This window comes from Camelina sativa, chromosome 13 (assembly GCF_000633955.1).
Source record: "Camelina sativa cultivar DH55 chromosome 13, Cs, whole genome shotgun sequence".
NCBI lineage: Eukaryota > Viridiplantae > Streptophyta > Magnoliopsida > Brassicales > Brassicaceae > Camelina > Camelina sativa.
Window position 1 is genome coordinate 10,301,104 of NC_025697.1, and position 21,418 is coordinate 10,322,521.

At 35.5% G+C, this 21,418-nt stretch overlaps 4 protein-coding genes and 1 pseudogene across 5 annotated transcripts; 2 read left to right on the forward strand and 3 right to left on the reverse strand.

Moving 5' to 3' along the window:
* Positions 2,052 to 4,837, forward strand: LOC104736294 (annotated as a pseudogene).
* LOC104736293 lies at positions 3,521 to 8,190 on the reverse strand. 2 transcript variants are annotated; one of them, XR_759559.2, is made up of 12 exons: positions 8,033 to 8,190; positions 7,524 to 7,850; positions 7,310 to 7,375; positions 7,062 to 7,201; positions 6,848 to 6,974; positions 6,469 to 6,620; positions 6,238 to 6,373; positions 6,077 to 6,161; positions 5,508 to 5,779; positions 5,252 to 5,411; positions 4,918 to 5,037; positions 3,521 to 3,975 (listed from the first exon to the last, which is right to left on the reverse strand). XR_759559.2 is itself a non-coding variant. In XM_010456256.2 (11 exons), the coding sequence occupies exons 1-10, from the start codon at positions 8,141 to 8,143 to the stop codon at positions 5,271 to 5,273; spliced, it is 1,554 nt and encodes a 517-aa protein (XP_010454558.1). In that variant the 5' UTR covers positions 8,144 to 8,190; the 3' UTR covers positions 4,927 to 5,037; positions 5,252 to 5,270. The 2 variants fall into 2 exon arrangements, 1 of the variants encoding a protein (XP_010454558.1); XM_010456256.2 differs by lacking the exon at positions 3,521 to 3,975 and having other exon boundaries at positions 4,927 to 5,037; positions 5,508 to 5,776.
* LOC104736296 (magnesium transporter MRS2-11, chloroplastic) lies at positions 8,953 to 12,576 on the forward strand. The gene is made up of 14 exons (XM_010456258.2): positions 8,953 to 9,422; positions 9,555 to 9,627; positions 9,727 to 9,797; positions 9,902 to 9,987; positions 10,084 to 10,174; positions 10,333 to 10,401; positions 10,997 to 11,077; positions 11,189 to 11,354; positions 11,441 to 11,486; positions 11,564 to 11,644; positions 11,724 to 11,806; positions 12,008 to 12,051; positions 12,130 to 12,254; positions 12,338 to 12,576. The coding sequence occupies exons 1-13, from the start codon at positions 9,030 to 9,032 to the stop codon at positions 12,223 to 12,225; spliced, it is 1,380 nt and encodes a 459-aa protein (XP_010454560.1). The 5' UTR covers positions 8,953 to 9,029; the 3' UTR covers positions 12,226 to 12,254; positions 12,338 to 12,576.
* Positions 12,536 to 14,885, reverse strand: LOC104736295 (SRSF protein kinase 1-like). Its single transcript, XM_010456257.2, has 4 exons — positions 14,405 to 14,885; positions 13,331 to 14,263; positions 13,192 to 13,239; positions 12,536 to 13,112 (listed from the first exon to the last, which is right to left on the reverse strand). Exons 1-4 carry the CDS (start codon positions 14,606 to 14,608, stop codon positions 12,687 to 12,689), a joined length of 1,611 nt encoding a protein of 536 aa, XP_010454559.1. The 5' UTR covers positions 14,609 to 14,885; the 3' UTR covers positions 12,536 to 12,686.
* Positions 17,222 to 20,380, reverse strand: LOC104736298 (aspartic proteinase-like protein 2). The gene is made up of 10 exons (XM_010456260.2): positions 19,763 to 20,380; positions 19,411 to 19,540; positions 19,067 to 19,317; positions 18,736 to 18,963; positions 18,472 to 18,634; positions 18,251 to 18,324; positions 18,045 to 18,141; positions 17,849 to 17,915; positions 17,690 to 17,761; positions 17,222 to 17,603 (listed from the first exon to the last, which is right to left on the reverse strand). The coding sequence occupies exons 1-10, from the start codon at positions 20,002 to 20,004 to the stop codon at positions 17,437 to 17,439; spliced, it is 1,491 nt and encodes a 496-aa protein (XP_010454562.1). The 5' UTR covers positions 20,005 to 20,380; the 3' UTR covers positions 17,222 to 17,436.

A 21,418-nucleotide genomic window follows, 5' to 3' on the forward strand; every position in this document is an offset into this window, starting at 1 on the left:
TCTGTCAGGTTTGTAAGGTTGTTATAGAAACGATCATGCATGTTCTTTGGGATTGTCCTGCAATGGCAAGGGTGTGGCAGCGGCTGTGGCAGCGGCTGGTGCCTTAGAGGAAGCGTTGTATCTTCTTTTCTCAGACGTTACTGGAATGGTTATATAGTAATCTTAGTAAGGAGGGTGGTTCAGTATGTAATTCCTGGTCAGTGTTGTATAATTTGTCCGTATGGTGGGCATGGAAATGGAGATGTGGGAATCTGTTTGGCAATACTTATCCGTGGCGGGACAGAGTCAAGTTTCTGAAGGACTTAGCTAAGGCGGTAGTGGCTGCGAGTGTGGAGAGAAGCGGGAATGTTTAGTACAGTGGTTGCCTCTGTTGGTTGGGTGGTACAAGGTGAACACAGATGGTGCGTCACGCGGTAACCCAGGGATTGCAGCTGCGGGTGGGGTATTACGAGATGGTTTAGGGAGTTGGTGTGGGGGTTTTGCACTTAATATTGGTCGTTGTTGTGCACCGTTAGCTGAGTTATGGGGTGTGTACTATGGTCTCCTCTTAGCTTGGGAGCGACGAATTGATAGAGTGGAGTTGGAAGTAGATTCTGAGTTGGTGGTTCGATTTCTTACAACGGGAAATGGTGACTCTCATCCGTTGTCTTTCTTGGTACGTCTGTGCCATGGCTTTATCTCACGAGACTGGATAGTTTGGGTTATTCACGTTTATAGAGAAGCTAACTGCCTCGCGGATAAGTTAGCCAACTATGTTTTTACTTTGTCTTTAGGTTATCATGTTTTACATATAGTTCCTTCTTTTGTTGAACCTTTGTTACATACAGACTTATCTGGACCTGCGTGTCCTCGTTTTGTTAGAGTGTAAGTTTTAAGTTTTACATAATAAAAACTGGGAGGTTTTCCTCCTGGTCATTCACCAAAAAAAAAAATTAGAGGAGGAGAGAGTTTTATCTCCCATTGTAGCCCAAAAAGACATCGACACCTTAGAGATTTTTTGTTTTTCTTCTTTTCTTAAGATTGTTTTATTAGGGTTATATAACTCTATTTATATATAAAAAAACTCTATTTATAATAAGTAAATAATGATTATTTGACCTCACATTAATTTAATTTTTAATTGTACCAATTAAGAAGTGAATAAGGAAATAACCCAAATTCCCCAAGTAGATGTATGTCACATTTCGGAAAAAAATAATTCTACAATTTGAGCTTAAGTTAATGTCATCGTACCAATAATTTGAGTAATTTTTTGTTCTAATTAACTTGTTTTAAAACAAAACATTTAGTTTGTAATTTATTTACCGTTATGTGAATTGAATTTTGCTTTCACCAATCTATTATCTATAGGTTATACAATTTTGTCCACAACCTAAACAGTTTCATTTTTTTTTTTTTTTTAAAAAAAGGGCTCAACAGTTTCATTTTTAATGCATAATTATAACATTATTAGCAAAACAAATTAATGACTAACTTAGAGATCTTCTTGGCGTGTTCAACTAAGACTTACGATTTATAGACTACTTCCTTTGATCATCAGAGACTTCGAGACGTACGTTACATTTTAAGTCCGGTTCACATTACATCATCAGAGACTTACGATTTATAGACTTCCTCTCTATTTTCTGAATTCTTTCTTTTTTTCAAACCAAATCCTATAACATTTTTACTGATTCAAAAGTAAAAGAACGTTCTGTTCGCTTATTTTTCCAGTAGACTAAGCGTAATTTTTTTTGTTGGGAGCAGTTTTTTATGTAGAAATATGTTCAAGTTTGCATAAATCGTATAGACGTAAGAGAGTTGGAGATATAGACAAGTGTCAAATGGCACACATAAACGTAACTGAACTATAAATGTAAAAGACAAATCAATGCCCGAGTCTCGCAACTACTTTCTTTCAATGTGGCTCTCTCTCTCTCTCTCTGCAAAGTGTTTTTTACTTCTCTTTAATTATCAGGCCAACAGAGACACATCAATGTGTTGTGCGTATATCACAGACACAAAAGACATGTACACATAAACGTTACAATACTACTTTCATTATATACTGTGTTAAAAACATTTCAGTATACTCCACCTAATTCTATATATCACATTTAATACTAGTGTTCCCCCAAATGTTTGTTTGTTCTATATAAACACCCTTGCATGCCAAACTACATGACACTCATGCTACTCATATGAGCATCAACATCACCATAATCATCTTAGTCATCATCATTATAACCTTCATTTTTTGAAGAAAGAAAGTAAAAATCATGAGTTTCTCGGGAGTGGGAGTTTTGTTAGATCTATATCTAACGGTAGGGTCTTTAATGTTGCTTGAGCTAATGGTGGTGATGGAGGCACAACCACTGGTTCCATCCATGTTCATATTTGGTGATTCGGTGGTTGATGTTGGAAACAACAATGATATCTACACAATCGTTAAAGCTAATTTTCCTCCTTATGGAAGAGACTTCACAACCCATAAACCCACCGGACGCTTCTGCAACGGAAAGTTAGCTACGGACTTCACCGGTACTTATTTTTTTATGTTCTTCCACTTAAATCGAATATTAATGACAAATACACATGCATGCCTGTATATATATATCCTTCTGAACAGCATCTAGTCTTTACACATGTATATGTGCTCAAATTACATGATGATCTAGAAGGCATTTTTGTGAAATATTGCAGAACTATACTAGTTAAATATTCTTGAGTGAAGGTAACTGTTTTCACATGCACCTATATATTGATGTGAATTCTATGATTTCTAGCAAGGATTCAAAAACTAAAAGTAGAAAATTAAGAGCCATAACTTGATGGATGATTTCTTCAACTTAGAGACAAGTTAGAGTAAAAAATAAAAACAACTAATTGTTGGATTATATTTGCATGGGGGTGTAAAGTAAACAATTTATTTGAAATGAAATACGAAGAAACAATGTACATGCATTAGGTCGATATGTGTGCATGTATATGTGCACATATATATAATGATTACTATATAATGAAATAATGATCAATTAATTATGTATATACATTGTGCAGCTGAGAATCTTGGGTTCACGTCATACCCACAAGCTTATCTAAGCAAAAAGGCAAAAGGAAGAAACCTTTTGATAGGAGCAAACTTTGCCTCTGCAGCCTCCGGTTATTACGATGGCACAGCCAAGCTCTACGTTAGTACCATGTTTTTTCTCCTTTTTTATTTATTTGTCGTCTAACAATAATTAAATTGAATCTTAATTAATTGAGAACGTCTTCTTACTTAATTTCATTGTTGATTATGAAGAGTGCAATATCGTTGCCGCAACAGCTTGAACATTACAAAGACTACATTAGCCGAATCCAAGAAATGGCAGCCTCAAACAACAATGCAAACGCCACTTCCATAATCTCAGATGGCATATATATCGTCAGCGCAGGNTAGGCCATCTGAATTTGGTATTTGAATATATTTTAAAGCATAGAACAATGCTTGGTTAACAGGTTTTTAATTTTAGTTGTGGGTTCTATGTTAAATTTTCAGGATTTGCAGAGGCAAGAAGAGCTTGTTGTGGAACAGGATTACTAGAGACATCAATACTATGTAACCCTAAATCATTAGGAACATGTAACAACGCGACTGAGTATGTCTTTTGGGACGGGTTTCATCCAACGGAAGCTGCTAACAAGATTCTCGCAGACAATCTCTTGCTCTCTGGCATCTCTCTCATCTCCTGATCATATCCATCTACTCTACATTCTTTTCAAGATCATTGTTGCTTTTCAACTATGGCTTAATTAGATTGTAATTTTCAGTTTATGTATTTTTATTGCCCATTTGGATTTCAAAACTTAATCGAGATTTATGTCGGAAGATAGACTTCTAGCTTTCAAAATATGAGTATTTTTTTTGGTTGCACATGCCTTTCTTGTGTACAATTTACCAGACTGTCTCCTAAGTAATCTATATGGATATGAGAAAGACAGGCAAGTTCTAACCTGTATATGTCTACCAANTCTCCATTATTTGTTTATTTGTTCAAATCATAAACTTAATATCGCAGTTTCTGTTTTTTCAGACAATCAAAAGTAGCTAAAGTGTGAGTTTGTTCTGTTTTTGTTTTGCTCTGTTTTGGGATCCATAGAATTTATACTCGTTAGGAGCAAGAAGGATCGGAGTGACTACGCTTCCGCCGATGGGATGTTTACCGGCGGCCATAACTGTGGCAGGACCACACGAAGGTGGATGCTCGGAGCAGCTAAACAACGATGCAGTCTCCTTCAACAACAAACTCAATACAACGTCGCAGGATCTCAAGAGAAACCTCATTGGACTCAATCTAGTCGTGTTTGATATCTATCAGCCTCTTTATGATCTCGCCACTAGGCCATCTGAATTTGGTATTTGAATATATTTTAAAGCATAGAACAATGCTTGGTTAACAGGTTTTTAATTTTAGTTGTGGGTTCTATGTTAAATTTTCAGGATTTGCAGAGGCAAGAAGAGCTTGTTGTGGAACAGGATTACTAGAGACATCAATACTATGTAACCCTAAATCATTAGGAACATGTAACAACGCGACTGAGTATGTCTTTTGGGACGGGTTTCATCCAACGGAAGCTGCTAACAAGATTCTCGCAGACAATCTCTTGCTCTCTGGCATCTCTCTCATCTCCTGATCATATCCATCTACTCTACATTCTTTTCAAGATCATTGTTGCTTTTCAACTATGGCTTAATTAGATTGTAATTTTCAGTTTATGTATTTTTATTGCCCATTTGGATTTCAAAACTTAATCGAGATTTATGTCGGAAGATAGACTTCTAGCTTTCAAAATATGAGTATTTTTTTTGGTTGCACATGCCTTTCTTGTGTACAATTTACCAGACTGTCTCCTAAGTAATCTATATGGATATGAGAAAGACAGGCAAGTTCTAACCTGTATATGTCTACCAAAAAGTCCACCTGAGTTAGTGATATCTTGAAGCTTGATGGTGTAATGCGTTATGCCTTGAGTGACCATGGGAAGATTCGCCAGGAATTAAGAACCTTCACAGATCTACAATTAAGAAAGAAGAAAATTCTGAGTCAGGTTGATTAGAATATTTCCAATTCGGACTACAATCGAAGTGGCTGTAGCAAAAGTATCTAACAATAGAAACAAAGCCTCTGGAACTTCAAGACCAATCGTATTATGAGAGGTTTTGAGTTTTTCAGACTGCATATATCACTTGTAATAAATTTTGAATGCAAACAAGTCTTACAATCCTTACTCTAGAGATGGAGAATAGCTTATCCGATATATCTTTGACAGCAATCCAATAGCCTTTTAACACCATCTTTGTTTATAGAGCAGTCCCCAGTTATGCTTTCCTCCTGCAGATTCTCATTGCGAGTAATCCAAATGTTTAATATCGACTCAATCTTCTGTATCTGTTGTTGCTTAAGGTCAACAAAAATATATGTGCACGCCATATTTGTAGAAATTAGAAAGAAGCAACAAAAACAAAGGAATATAAAAGTGGATACAGCAATCATTCGCGCACTTGACTTCATCTGGGAAGGGAGTGTGTTTTGGAATTCCTCGTTTGAATCTTCTAGTTGGGTATCGAGAAGATCATCTTCTATAATATCCGAGTTCCTTAAGAAAACCAATATGTACTGACTCGGAGAGAATGTCTCAGACTCATTAACACTGGCAAGTAACCTCGCAATAACATTCCAAATTGCTCTTCTTGCTTCTAAGTCATCCGAAGCAAATGGTAAAGTACTGAATAAACCTTCCAAGAAAGAGAAATCTGCTGAACAGATTCTAGTGTCAGATAAAGAACTTAGATGAAACAACCAACAACACTATGCAAATATTTGCTCTGTTCATCCTAATTTGTCAAGTATAACTGCATTGCAAAAAAATGTCCTCAGAATGCTTTCCATCAATATAAAAATCTCATACTTGTTAAACAAATTTGATTATAACTTTTTCCTAACACCACGATTCCAGAATTCAGAACTACGTAAAGTAGAGTCATGTCACACTTTGCAAACCTAAATGGAAAATTATAACCAGACATTCCATGAAAGTAAAGTAAGTAGCTTACCTTCCGATACTTCTGGAACAAAATCGACTGTTTCCGATACAATATTTGCGATCAAAACTCCAGCAGTAACACAAGATGTTGCCACCTACAGTGAAGTTAAGTTTATTAGATTATAACTTCAGATATATTCAATGGAAAGCTTCATGTAAACCAAAAACTACCTCAGCTTTGTCCTGAAGCTTCATAAGATCACAGACTAGCTGAAATAGTTCTTTGCTAGAGCAAATCTCTTTAGAATGGCTATCTGAAGCAGAAAGGGCTTCAATAGCTCGGAGAATAATTTCAAGGATGGGGTACCTGAAATCATATATAAGGGTAGATTTTACATACTAAAGCATAACACTTGTTTCATTAACACTTAATAGCCCTTAAGATAAATTTATATTCTTTACCTTTCTGGAATTCTTTCTTTCGTCAACTTGCTCATTTCAAAAGAAAGAAGATTGATCAAGAGACTCGTCAAACCCAATGTCATTAGTGGTGGGATCAATAGCTGCCCAATCTCTGGTTGACCTTCTATGATACCTAACAATAACCCTACACTCTATGGAGAAAAATGGAAAAGATATAGCAAATTCAAAAACAGCCATGATAAACCAAAACTTACAGAAAATGGTTGAGGGACATGAATAAGCATAAAGTAGAGAGTTAGGGAAAGATTTCCATCTGAAACTGAGTCCTATAAAAATTCACCAGTTCGATCAACCTTTCAACCATCAATTCGTCCAGTACAAGAATGACTCAGTTACAAGCACAAATATCAGAAGTTACCTTCTCAGTAAGATGTGGATTCAAGGTATTTTCCGCAATCCAAAAAATACGGCGAAGTATATCATCAGACTGCAAACACTCAGCCCAGAAGGTACACCCAGTCCCAGAGAGACCTGTGGTTAGTATCCTATTGGAAACATATATCAGTATTTAAGATAACCAAACCAACTAATTGAACATGATTTACATTTGTTGTCATAAACTGATTTTTTACCTACAAACTTCACTTAAGCATTGGGTATCATCAAGAAACAACTGCCCCACAAGTATATTGACGAGTCCTGCTGTTGACTCTACATGTTGCAACAAACCTTCATGGCAAGCAAGGTTCCCAATAATCCCGAGACAGATTTCCTTGCAAGCCCCAAAATGAAAAAAAAGAAATGTAAAGTCCAAGAAGACAAACAAAACTAGAAAATTATCAGACTTGGCCATTGATCATAGATATACTAAATTCCTTACTCGAATGCGGGCAGATTCTGAAACCATAAGATTTGCATGAAGAACTTCTAAAATCAGGTTCTGTACCTGCAAATCCAAAGTGAATACAAGATAATAATCAAAACTTCCAGCACATAGAGTTATATACATGTAACCAAGCTGCTCTCTTGTCTAGATAGAAACCAATACCATCTTTCAACAATTCAAAGGTGTACTACTTATCTAAGCCCATTACCATTAGCTCAGCATGAGTTCTACTAGCAGCAAGATCCCACAAAACACAACCATGATCTTCCCAAGCTTCTTCCACTGATGACCCGCTCACCATTCCCGTCTCCCGACCTGAACCCACCGTGACCTTCTCCTCAGAAGTGGATTCGTTATTGTAACCTCCAATGTCCATGCTCTCTGGACCACCATTGGAAGTGTCAACACCTTGAACCACATTATTAGCATTCATATGATTGTTACGTCGCTCTTCACTGCTCGAATCAACTGGAAGAAGCTTCCTTATCAGTGAAATAACATAGCTAGGATCAACAGTAGTTGAAATGTCGAACAACTGCAGAACATAGAGAAATCACTGTTAACAATACTACGAAAAAGCTAAAATTTCAATCGAAAATAGACTCTTTAATTGCCACAGATGAAAAAAAACTTGATCACATAAAGTACCATTGAAACTAGCTTCAAGCTCGATTTCTACAATTTAAACTTGAAATTAAGAGTTATTGATGCTCTTACTTCATCTGAAGGAGGTGGAGGATGATGAGATGGGTACTCGTTTTCTCTTCGTTCATAAGAATCATCTCCTTCTTGAAGTTCTCTTCGCTGCTTAGCTTCATCGTCTTCCATTGAACCTCGCTGGGGTTTTTTTTTTCTCCTCTGCCCTTATTTCTTCTCCTTCTCTCGCCCAGAAAATTCGAAACGCCTCTTTACTTAAATATTATGAATTAGCCCTTGTACTAAATCGTGTTTTGTTTTGGGACCTGCATATTATTCTATGTTTTTGAAAGTACCTTAATATTTTCAATAGAACAAATAACACCCCTTTTTTGGATGAACCACGCAGACTCTGCCAACTGTTTAAATGAACCTCGGGACAGGTGGCAACAAATAGATCATTCACAGGTGGAGAAATTGAGAAAATCTCAAATTAATCCTCCGCCACAAAATTAACGGTCAACTACCACAAATTGTTTATTCATTAATCTAAAACAATAATCAGTTTCTTAACAAATAAATTAACAAAATATTTTCTGTAATAAAAATATACTTTTAAATAAGATTTTTTTTTTGTTTTAATTCTTGTATTTTGTTTTTGATAATAGAGTCCGTTTTGCTTCATATGAAATAATTACAATTTAACTGAAAATATAAAGTTAATTAAAAAAAAACATGGTAGAGATTTATTTATCAAATATTCACACAAAAAAAAAGATTGATTGTGATTTCTAGTATATCTATTTTTCTAAAATCCAAAATTTTATTTCTATTTAACACACAACTTGTAAAATAAATGCCAAAAAAAAAAAAAAAAAANGTAGATAGTTCGAAAATATTTGAGTGGGACGAGGCATCATATTTTTATAAATTTCTCTAAATAATTTTTACAAAATAATATACAAAAAAATGGATATTGTTTTATTTATATTTTATTTGTAAAATTATCCTTAAGCTTAAAAAAAAAAATCCAAACGAAGAATCTCTCCATAACCAAAGCTTCATCCTACCACCAACAATGGCGTTAACTCCATCTCCCTCTTCATTCACTCCACTCCTCAATTCCTCCGATCATTCTCCATCTCCGTCTCTCCATTACCTTCTTCCTGGATCTTCTTCTTCCTTTTCTCTCCACTTATCTGCCCTGAGTAGAAGAACTCCGATCTACTTCGAAGCACTCAAAGTTTTATCATCATCATCGAGATCGAAATGTTTAGCGAAATCCTCAACAACCGCTGCCGAGGATTTCGTCGGCGATTACGAATCCCTAAACGTTAGCGATGACGATGGTAGTGACAGTGGTAACAGTGACGGAGGAGATAACGGAGGAAGCGATGATTCAAAGAAGATCAATTCTTCTTCTTCTTCAAGTGATTCTACGTCTCTGGGAATTCGTGAACCCGTTTATGAGGTTTTATTGTTTCTCTCTTCTAATTGAAATTTGCATGTTCATATGGTTAAAAGCTGTCACCTTTGATTGTGTCTCATCAAAAAATTTTTAACTTTTATTATGTCTCTTGAATTAAAAAATAAAAATGTTAAGGTTGTTGAAGTGAAGGCGACTGGAGTAATATCTACAAGGAAGATTAACAGAAGACAGCTTCTCAAATCCAGTGGTGAGTGTTTATTATCTCGACTAAATTATACATTTTGATCTTGATGTTGGTGGTTCTCTAGCTATGAATAAGTTTACTCTTTCTTTTGTTTTTCATCAGGTCTTCGTCCAAGAGATATACGAAGCGTTGATCCTTCATTGTTTATGACTAACTCAGTGCCATCTCTCTTGGTAAAATTAGCTTCAACTATCATTTCTCTTACCATCTCTATCTCATTACCCTGTATTTTATTTGTATATGACAATGATGGAATCTTTACTTACCTGTTATTTAGGTTCGTGAACATGCGATTCTGCTCAATTTGGGATCCCTGCGAGCAATAGCAATGCGAGACCGTGTCCTTATATTTGATTATAACCGGTAATTTTGGTAGCAGTATATCTCTTTTCTTTTTCCTTCTGATTATTCACTCTATTTTTGTTAAGTTTTGTTGATGTCAGTCCAATATATTTTCAGGAGAGGAGGAAGGGCTTTTGTAGATACATTGATGCCTCGGCTTAACCCACGAAGTATGAATGGAGGACCCTCTATGCCATTTGAACTCGAGGTTTGTTTGACTCATAGATAACCCTATGGGATGATGATTTGTTTATGTTAGAAAAGAAGAAATATATGAAAATCATCTCTTCAGCCCTGCATAACTTGAGTTCAAAATAATTTCAACCTCTTTGGTGTTAACGTTTCATTACTCTGGCTTAATTGAAGGCTGTTGAATCTGCGCTTATCTCAAGGATACAACGATTAGAGCAAAGGCTTATGGACATAGAACCCCGTGTGAGTATGAAAACTAGTGAGTATATTTCATTTAGTTCTTCTTCACTTTGACTGCTGGACTAGGACATCCTCCATGATTCTGTAGCTTCTTGTATCGCAAAAATCAGAAGGAACTGAGTCATGCTATGGAGGATGAGACTGCCCTTTATAGGGTCGAATAATGCATTTTCCTATTCATACAAAGTTTAGTTTCTGGTATAAATATCACACTGAACTGAGCATGATACGTACTGTCATGAAACCCTGTAGTTTCTCCAAACATTGGCTTATGGATTTTTAAGATCATACAAGCATAGAAAGAAGGACTAGAACATCATTTCTAGCTCACCACTCATGAATCCCACATCCGAGATCTTGTATGATAATTTGCATAACCCTCTCTAAACAATGACAGTTTGTCTTTATACTAGAACAATTTGTAAAGAAAGTTTGTTACAGATTGGGTTTCAAAATATCCTCTTCTTCTTTCTGCTTAAATCTTTCACTTGCCACCTCTGTGGCATGTGTCTGTCTTCTGACGCCTCACATACTCACGATGGAGTTTATCATCGTTTCTTTTGGTCTTAAATTTTTATATTTATGCCATTTGGTTTAGGTCCAAGCTCTTCTTGAGGTTTTGCCCAACCGCTTAACTGCTGATATATTGGAGGAACTTCGTATTAGTAAGCAAAGACTGGTAAACTTCATTAAGTTGTTTATCTATGCATATACTTGATTCAGTTGTTCACTTCAGAGAACTCAGTTTTCGTTTCTTTGTATTGTTTTTTTCCTTAAATACTTTTTAAAGGTCGAATTAGGCTCCAGAGCTGGAGCTCTTAGACAAATGCTCCTAGATCTTTTAGAGGATCCCCATGAAATACGCCGCATATGCATCATGGGACGAAATTGCACACTTAGAAGAGGAGACGATGATTTGGAGTGTACGTTACCCTCAGAGAAGCTGATTGCTGAGGGTAAGACTGCAAACATTTACTCCGTGATAGTCACCACAAACAGATGAGTTTAACGAGATTCATTTTCTTGTTCTGTTTCTGTGCAGAAGAAGAGGAGGAAATAGAAATGCTCTTGGAGAACTATCTGCAGAGGTCTTGACTTTTACTCTTGAAGAACTCTGATATGTTACATTGTTTTGTAGTGAAACTCTATGGCTTCGTATGTGCAGATGTGAGTCATGCCATGGACAAGCAGAAAGACTTCTAGATTCTGCAAAGGAAATGGAAGACTCAATTGCTGTCAATCTAAGGTTCTTAAAATAACATAACACTCCTTTCTCTCAAATGAATAGGCACTCTTATCATGATACATTGTTGTTTATTTTCCAGTTCTCGGAGGCTTGAGGTCAGCAGATTTGAGCTGCTTCTTCAGGTCGGTACATTTTGTGTTGCAGTTGGTGCTCTGATCGCAGGTACATTCACTACCCGTTTATGATTTGCAACCTTTGAACTGTGTTAGAGGCTTGCTTCTTCTTTTTGCATTTTAACTACCAACTACCGAGATTGAACCGAGTGTGCTATTTATACATGATCTCCAAGCCAACAATTCCTATTTTCCCCTGTTCATCAAATCATGGTAAAGGGCTTAAAACTTTTCTTTTGGGTGCGTGCAGGTATATTCGGCATGAACTTGAGGTCCTATCTTGAGGAACAAGCTGTAAGCCCTCATCACGTAGCCACATCTTTATACACTATTTAGCCATCACTTTACCATTAAAATCTTGGGTTTATGCAGTCTGCATTCTGGCTAACAACGGGTGGAATCATCATAGGCGCTGCAGTCGCCTTCTTCCTCATGTATTCGTATCTCAGTAGACGCAAAATATTTTGAACCTTCAATCCTAAAAGACAAAAGAACTGGTAAATCCGTCTTCAATCCTAAAATATTTCCGTTTTCCTTGAAATTTGATGAAGAGAGCTGAAAATAAACGTATATATTACAGGTGAAAATCCGTGAAGAAAGAAAATTTCATCACACATTTACATTGTGGCATTAGGCCCCTTCTAGGTGTTAGAGCGGAAGTAAGTTCATAAAAAGTTTGATATATATTTATTGTGTGGTCTCCATTGAACCCCTGTACTTGTGTGTTATGTCCTCATTGCGTATGCTCTGCACTATTGGTTACAGTTAAATCAGTGTATCATTTAATAAGCTTGTATTAAAAGCAAATGAATTTTCAAATCTTTTGTTTTCAATAGTGAAGGGAGAATAAAACAACACAGTATCTAAATCTTCGATTCCCAGAGAAGATATTCAAAGACATACAAAATTTTTCCCGTAATTATGTTTTCTCAAGTGCGAAGGTCACGAGCAGATTGACGACCTTCTCTTGCTGAGGTCTTTGGTTCCGAGCCATCAATGGCGATGTTCCCAACACCAACCTCCATCGCTTCCCTCTCATCCTTTACCTTCGTTTTATCCTCATCTGATGCTTCTTCTTCTTCTTTGGGTTTTTGTGGACTCGATGACGGTTTCAATGATCTAGGGACCGGATTCATCCATGGGTGCGTTAGGCACTGAGCAGCCGTTGGTCTCTTCTCAGGTACAAATCCAAGAATAGGAATGATGAAATCTTGCATAGCAATTGCATCTTCCTCACTGAAGTCATATTTATCCGTTAAGACCTTGCTAAGTGGCCAAAACCGTAACCGCCTGATGTGCCTCAGTTCACCCTGTCGGTTGAAGAAATCTCGCGAATGGCGTCCCCCTAATGCAATCTACATAAATAAAAGTTTCCGTTAAAAAGCGCGAAACCATACTGATAAACAAAAAGAACACTGTTTCTCAAATTTTTACCTTTCTTGGCATCACCCCAACAAGCTCCATCATCAATGCTAAGTGATCCTGAAACAAGAAGCCCATTAGTTATATATATAAGCTCTGCTGAATATAGACGAAATGAATGAACATGAGAAAGCAAGAGATATATATATACCTCATCCCGCTCAAAGTTTTCACCACTGTGAGGATCGAATAGAACATCTCCGGTGGCAAGCTCAAAACAAATGCAAGCAAATGACCACATATCTGCTGAGGTTGAGTATTTTGAGCCAAGAACAACCTCAGGACACCGGTAATGTCTCGTCTGTATATCACTCGTAAACTGTTTATAAGTCCAACAAGCATTCCCAAAATCCACCAACTTGCATTTTCGATCAACATCCGCAAGTAGCTTTTGCCTCGTGGATCGACTTCCTCTCCTGTTTCCCCGACTCTTTTGACTATCATTCTCTGCATCTTTTACTCTTTCCGAACTCTCTTCCGACCCCACCACAGTTGAAGCTCCATTTGGTCTTGCCTCGGAGTTAGTATCTCTCTCATCTTCCTCTGAACCTTCCACTTTCTTAGCTTTCTTACGAATCTTCTTTTTCTGATTCTTAGTCAAATCCTCACCGTACGTGTAACTCTTTGGTTTGTCTTTCTCAGCCAGTCTCTCAGGAACATTCTTGTCCTTCGCCGTTGGAGGTACAAGAGGAGTACCTGCTTTCCTAGCATCTGCTTCAGGATCAATGGTGGAACAAAGCAGAATGTTCTCCGGCTTGATATCAGTATGAATAATCGAGAGTTTGCGGTGAAGATAATCCAAACCAACTAAAATATGAAAACAGATCTCTTTAACCATGTGAAGAGGAACCCCTCGGTAATCACTGTACTTGATAACAGACAAGAGGTTGTCTCCCAGATACTCAAAGACCATACAAACATGGTTCCCATTAGGACCTGCGTGCTTGAAATGATCAAGAAGCTTCACAACACACTTGTTGTCTTCAGCATCACCTTCCGCAATCTGTTTCAATATCTTTATCTCGTCCATGGCTGCCTCAGTATAATGCTGAGCACTCTTCTGGATTTTCAAAGCCACATATCTCTACAAACAGTAAAATTGAAAGGCAAGATTCACATTCACATTTATCCAACAAAGCTAAGCTCAATCCCAACAATGCAATACATATACTGATAAAACCTTAAAAATTTGACGAACCGTAGAATTGAAAAGAGTGTGACTTACAGAGTTGTGAGTGTCCCAAGTAAGCCAAACAGTGGAGAAATGTCCCCAACCAAGCTTACTCTGAATGACATAAGATCCATTCTTGAAAGTATCACCGACTCGAACCGTATGGTAGCCTCCTCTCCTGTAATCCTCTGTTCCTTCGTCCTCTGACGAGTAGTCACTAGCGTCACTCAGACGTCCACCGTTCTTCTCATCCGCCATGGCTGGAATTGATGAGAATCCTCAACCGATTTTGGAGTTTTTAGATGATGAGATCTGGGAAATTCAAATTCAGGGGAAAACCCCTAAACCCTAGAAATTTGGGAGAGCTTTAGAGGATGGATGATTTAAAAAAAAAAGATTCGATTAAATTTCCCAATTTTAGCAAAATACCAATTAATGCAGATAAAAACTACGGAACCGAACCGAATGATTGATTATGAAACTGGAGATAGTAGTGTGTCTGTGTCAGAGAATTAGGGCTTTCGTTGACTCTGTCTGAAACAGAGTGTACGGAAGTGTAATTTGACAAAGAGAATTATGAGATTCTTTTGTCCTAATAATAATCTCCAAAACTTTCTCTCAAATACTGACACATAATTTTTTGATTTTCTGCTTAAATTTTCATATTTTATAGACCCTATGTGGGTGATTGAAATGATTTTTTTCATTAAGATCATGTTTAGTGTGGTAATTGGGGTGATTAAGATGAATTTTGTCATTAAGAGTATGTTTAATGGGTAAATATTTTTAATAAATATTTTTTGTTTTTTAATTAAACTCACAACAATGAGTTTTCATCTCAACTCCTCAAATGAGAAGTTATCATCAGATAAATAGTTCTTCCACAAGAAATCATGGAGGGTTGCATTGAAAGACTCTCTCTATCGAACCAACTAATTATAACAAATAAGAATCTAAGCTTTTGTGGGTTATAAGGTTTTTGTTTAAGAATTTATACGCTATTGTAGTAATTACACAATCTATAACTTTATTGATAGGAGAGTTAATTGCACAATCTGTAACTTTATTAACTTTGTTTCTTTTAAATAATATAGAGATAATGAATTTTGCTTAATAGTTGCTATTTTAATTTTGCTTAATAGTTGCTATTTTAAAAACAATTCACCTTTGTTCTGATTTGAAAGACACTTGTTACATGAGTGCGTATTAGGCACATTAATATGAAAGACACTTATTAATTTGTTCTTACATGAGTGAGTTTAGGTATATTAGATCATCTCTAACTCATCTTCATTTTCAACTCCAAACTCCATTTTAAAGAAAAAACTTCTCCAACTTATCTTCATTTTCGTCTCCAAAATAGATATCTCCATATTTAGAGATTTTTAATTCATACAAATCAATCCTTTAATTTTAATGTATTCATAAATCATAAGTACTTAAACTAAAAATTAAAAATAAACTTAATACAACAAAAACTAATAACTAGCTGTCAAAAAAAAACTAATAATTAATCTCGTAGATTATTTGTCGGTCTATTCAGAGTCGTGCCTTAGGTAATATAAAAAAAAGGCATTTGTCTTAGGCCACAAAAAAAAATTACATAAATAATATGCCACATTTTTCCTAAATTAGGCTGAACATACATTTTTATGTAATGTTATAGGACTTTTTTTGGAAACAAGACTCATATCATTTACATTTATGGAAAATTTGTTTGTTTTTCCTTTGCATTAGCTACTAAATCATGTTTTTAGGAAATTTTTTTGAAAATGAACAATATTTCCTTTTTTTGTACAAAATAAGATAAAAAAAATTCTCAAAAATAGAATGTGAGAAGCTACATTTTTATTATTTGCCTTAGGCCTTTATTGACCTTGGCACAACACTGGGTCTATTTTTATAATACTAAAAAAGAAGTACAAAATAACTGAATATCTAAAAGTATGGCTCTTATTATCTCAATTGCCACTAAATTATTATTTTTAGGAAAAAATCTGAAATTAATAAGGATAATTTGGTATTGATGAAAAATTTAATTGGATTATCCAGTTAGAAGATCTAAGATCCACATGTATTTAATATGGATCATACAAAAAAAATAAGAAAAAAAATAAATTTTATCATGAAATATTTTTAAAAAAATATATAATTTGTGATTAGGGAATAGTTAAATCTTTTAAATCTTACAAAATCAATCACGAAAAACAATATTATCTAATGTACATGCACTATCGAATAATCTTCATCTTCAGATTTAGGTGTACAAAATAATTGACTTGTGGTATAGCACAGATCATTCTCTAAGTTTTAAAAATGATATAATATATAATATTTATCTATGTGTATTTTTGGTATATTTATCTATGTATTTATGTCAAATATTATTTGTTTTTAAGATTAATAATCAAATTTTAGTTGATTAAATAATTATGAAACATACTCGAAACCAACACAAAAAAAAAATACATTCCAACTAAAATGATAGAATCTAAATATTACACAAAACAAACTAAAACAAACAAAGAAAAAAATAAAATTTACATTTTTCTTAGTTATTATAAAAAAATTATCATACGTGGTGTAAGACTGTTAAAATATATTGCTTGATGATGATCGGAAGAAGACGGAGAATGAAAAATATTAAATAAACTATGATCAAATAAACTGTGATCAAATAAACTATGATCCTTAGATATAGTAGTACTCCATAACTTGACGCTCAATGATACAAGTATGTAAAAACGTTATTTCATCATTTTCTTTGCTTTTGCTTTTTGTTAAAGATTTTGATGCTTTGGAGTACTATGATTTCGTTTTTATCTTTGGAGAATCTCTCTATATAACATCAACATAGTGGAAAAGTTAAACTTGATCAGAAGAACAATACACACACAGAGACACCACTATGTATAAAATTAAAAGGAATTATGTACATCCAAAACTATAACAATGGGATGGAAATAAAAAAACAAACAACTATAAAGAAGTTAACTTCTCTTCTGCTGGGATTCGCCGGTAGGGAGAAACTTACTCTCCGGTGACCGACCACAAATAACACATCAAAAGGGTATAGAAACTACAATTTAGGCGAAGTTGCATAAGTTGATTCCCATTAGTAACAGTATTAACGTGTTTCCAACAATGTCCATTGATGGCTTCTGCGGCGCAGCATTGTCACTAAACTGTCCTGCATTCACATATTCGCTTCTTCCACTGCTGCTAGTCGCTGAGACATTTACCGACATTGAACCTGAAGAAAATATCAAAGTTGAGGGAGTTTTAAAGTGATTTCATTGCTTTTGAGTGTCATTTGGGTTTTAGCGTGATGAGAATTACAGTCATAGTTTGCCCATCCGATTCTCTGACCGACCAGATCATAAACAAAAATTTTGTCTTTAAGAACCAAATCTGCAGAACAGAGATGAAGAAATCGTTGTATTGTGTTACCAAACGTAGATTTCAAATAACAAAGGTTAAGCTTTCGATTCGGGTTACCTCCAAGGATCGTTATACCCTGATTCTGTATCCTTTGAAAACCGATGCACCACACTGCAGTACCTCCCTAGAAAGCAGAAGTGCAGAGACAAATTTATACCAAAAATCCGAAAAAACTTCACTGTTTCAGGTCAAGTTAGGTTCAGAATTCTGAAACCAGATTCCTATAAAAAAATTCAAATTTGAAAGTTCTTACCACGTTGTTCTGCTGTATAAGGTAATCCTGGGGATTCAAGAACATGGATGCTCCACCAGCAAAGTTCAAGCTAACTGGAGGAAATATGTCTGCAACACTGATCATCACATTCACAGTACCATAGATAAGTTCAGATTTTTCCACTATATCGATACCATTTAAGTAGACATGGTTAAGATAAGAAAATTGGAAAGAGGAGTATAAACCTCGTGGCTATTACGTAACATTGGTTCCCTTTCGAAACAACGGGTCTGACCGACTGTGAAACAGCATTTGTTATCTGAAAAAGTTCATAAGAAGATAGCATGTAATAATGTATAGAGGCATATTGCAGAGTTACAACTCAATAGAGTACAGTTATAACTACAATTCTCAGACAGTTAAGTGTTATCAAAAGGATATAGCAATGGGAGGTTTAAGGACTTACAGCTTCAACAAAAGGAACATAGGCTGCTTCAGAAAGGTATGCCAGTGTTGTACCAGTGTCGATGATTGTTCCTTGTCCGTTTGATGTGGAGAAGACTGCTGGATTGATAGGTAAAGGTTGGCCATTCACAGAGATGCTCAGCAGATTCACATTGTAATGAGGCCTAAAACATTTGAACGCAGATCATGCTTACCAATCACTCTCTAAACATTTGAACAAAACGATTTAGATATGAAACGGTTTTGGGGGATAAATGTAACTAACTGTGATGGAACAAGTGGAGTAAAGACCATGTTTGGCTCCACAATCTCTCCAAGAACCAATATGCCTCCACCTCCATTTTCTCCTTTCAAGCAGTGAGAGAACACTCTTGGAGCTAAACCCTGAGAAGCAAGCTGAGAAATTACAGACATTCCTTGTTGCCCAAAACCAAAGATTCCATCAACCGCTCTATCCGACTTCACTAAATCTCCCGTCTGCGAGGTGCTACATCTGGTTCCAGAAAAAAACAATCCCACATAGCAACCAACAAAGTCAAGAGTAGTGACCCATATTTGATGCCTATGAAACAAAGGATTCGCTGAAATAAACTCACCCAAACACAACCTGAGCCGTTGAGTTTGGGACCAGCGAGCTTCCGACAATCATGTCAAATTGCAAAACATCAGAGACGTAGAACCCCGAGGTGCCACTTCCATCTCCATACTGAAACGTGTAAGCACAAAGGTTGTTCTGAACAGAACAGCCTGAATCAGAGGACTGAATACCCCAACTGCATCTTTGATCAGAACATGAGACTGGTGTTGCTGTCACAGAGTTCCCTGGATCAAAGAAATTCAACTGAATCTGCAAAAGAGAGGAGCACAGCATATTAATCTCAGAATCCCAGAACTCAAACTATACCAGTATAATGAAAGATATTATTCAGAAGCTTTGTACTTGGAGTCCACTGGTTTGAGGGCAGCCATTGCAAGAAGCACAGCTAACCCACAAAACATCACTTCCAGTATCAACCTGTACATAAAAATCTTTTGGAGGAGATCCTAATCGAAGCTTCGTGTAGTATAATCTGTCCAAAAGTCAAACACCAAAACTGAGCAGAAGACAACAAAAACCAAAGAAAACAACTTTTTTTTGATTGAGACATAAGAAAACAAACAAGTTTTTTTTGGCACAATAATACTCAGATATTGTATCGAACACCTTACAGGCATTGCCAACAAAATCGATCAATCCCTATATTAAAAAAAAAAAAAAAGAGAGAAAAAAGATGAAATTTTTTTGAATTTACCCAACAACGAAAGGATCAAAAGTTCCATCGACGGGGAAATCTATAACACCACCTAAGGACTGTAACAACCTGCCGTGTCTAGCTTTATCACGAGCCATGAGCTGACTTAGTTCCATCTCATGATTCGCCGGAATCACTCTTTCAAGTTTCAACGCCGCCGGGAAACCGAAAGACGAAACCGCCGCAGGTAATAATAGTAAACAACAAATCAGAATATATACCGTAACCAGAGCAGCCGCCATATATATATATATATATATAGCTTCCCCCGAGTTGGGGTCTTCTGGTTTTGTGAAGTGTTTTAACAAGATCTCTTTTTTATCTTCTCAGAAATCAAAAAAGGATCATTCTTTTTGTAGTGGGCACGACGGAGAATGATGAATCGACGACGACATAATAGGAATCGGAGAGAATTGAGCCGTCAAATTTGTTTAATACGGATCCGTAGACTCGAGATTCATGTAAAAAAAAAAAAAAAAAAAAAAACAGAAGATTTTGATTTGTGTACTAGTGTGTTGTCGTTGCTTTGCTTGTCTTTGTCCTTTTTGGGAGAGAGAAGTTAAAACAGTAGATAACAGAAAAATGTATCAGTGCAGATTACGCCAATGTCACATGTGTTTTAATTTCATTGATTCTGTTTTTATATTATTCGATCTTTTTCCCCTTATTAATCGTTTTTTTTTATATTAAAAACTTATCCAAATAGCCATATCTTTCATGTTTTAAATTATTAAATAAAACGCATATATATATATATAAACTGCAAATGTTACAGATTTATACTATAATTCGTTCAGGCAAATATATACATTTAAGAAAATCGGATATTCTAGTTTGATAGTTTCTTAGGTGGTCAACCATAATTAAAAAAAAAAAAAAAAATCTCCAATCAANCCCCCGAGTTGGGTTCTTCTGCTTTTGTGAAGTGTTTTAACAAGATCTCTTCCTCAGAAATCAAAAAAGGATCATTCTTTTTGTTGTGGGTACGACGGAGAATGATGAATCGACGACGACATAATAGGGAATTGGAGAGAATTGAGTCGTCAAGTTGTTTAATACGGATCCGTAGACTCGAGATTCATGTAAAAAAAATAAAACAGAAGATTTTGATTTGTGTACTAGTGTGTTGTCGTTGCTTTGCTTGTCTTTGTCCTTTTTGGGAGAGAGAAGTTAAAACAGTAGATAACAGAAAAATGTATCAGTGCAGATTACGCCAATGTCACATGTGTTTTAATTTCATTGATTCTGTTTTTATATTATTCGATCTTTTTCCCCTTATTAATCGTTTTTTTTTATATTAAAAACTTATCCAAATAGCCATATCTTTCATGTTTTAAATTATTAAATAAAACGCATATATATATATATAAACTGCAAATGTTACAGATTTATACTATAATTCGTTCAGGCAAATATATACATTTAAGAAAATCGGATATTCTAGTTTGATAGTTTCTTAGGTGGTCAACCATAATTAAAAAAAAAAAAAAAATCTCCAATCAAAATGTTGGGAAGTCAATGACAATGATTGATAATTTTATATATCATATATAGATGCTTAAAAAACATAACGTATATATGCTGATTATCATAAGATAAATATTACTGAGATTGAAAAAAGAGAGATCAATTATTATTTTTTATGCAAGTTTTGTT

Excerpts from the sequence above, each read along its gene's own strand:
- LOC104736293 (XM_010456256.2), bottom strand. The coding sequence starts at position 8,143 with ATGGAAGACGATGAAGCTAAGCAGCGAAGAGAACTTCAAGAAGGAGAT. Across the intron at positions 7,851-8,032 it reads CTCCACCTCCTTCAGATGAA|TTGTTCGACATTTCAACTAC; the intron begins GTAAGAGCATCA and ends TATGTTCTGCAG. Across the intron at positions 5,412-5,507 it reads CAAGTGCGCGAATGATTGCT|ATACAGAAGATTGAGTCGAT; the intron begins GTATCCACTTTT and ends AAGCAACAACAG.
- LOC104736296 (XM_010456258.2), top strand. The coding sequence starts at position 9,030 with ATGGCGTTAACTCCATCTCCCTCTTCATTCACTCCACTCCTCAATTCC. Across the intron at positions 9,423-9,554 it reads TTCGTGAACCCGTTTATGAG|GTTGTTGAAGTGAAGGCGAC; the intron begins GTTTTATTGTTT and ends AAAAATGTTAAG. Across the intron at positions 11,487-11,563 it reads TTGGAGAACTATCTGCAGAG|ATGTGAGTCATGCCATGGAC; the intron begins GTCTTGACTTTT and ends TCGTATGTGCAG.
- LOC104736295 (XM_010456257.2), bottom strand. The coding sequence starts at position 14,608 with ATGGCGGATGAGAAGAACGGTGGACGTCTGAGTGACGCTAGTGACTAC. Across the intron at positions 14,264-14,404 it reads CTTGGGACACTCACAACTCT|AGATATGTGGCTTTGAAAAT; the intron begins GTAAGTCACACT and ends TACTGTTTGTAG. Across the intron at positions 13,240-13,330 it reads AAAACTTTGAGCGGGATGAG|GATCACTTAGCATTGATGAT; the intron begins GTATATATATAT and ends TTCTTGTTTCAG.
- LOC104736298 (XM_010456260.2), bottom strand. The coding sequence starts at position 20,004 with ATGGCGGCTGCTCTGGTTACGGTATATATTCTGATTTGTTGTTTACTA. Across the intron at positions 18,142-18,250 it reads TGTTACGTAATAGCCACGAG|TGTTGCAGACATATTTCCTC; the intron begins GTTTATACTCCT and ends TGTGATGATCAG. Across the intron at positions 17,916-18,044 it reads TTATACAGCAGAACAACGTG|GGAGGTACTGCAGTGTGGTG; the intron begins GTAAGAACTTTC and ends TCTGCTTTCTAG.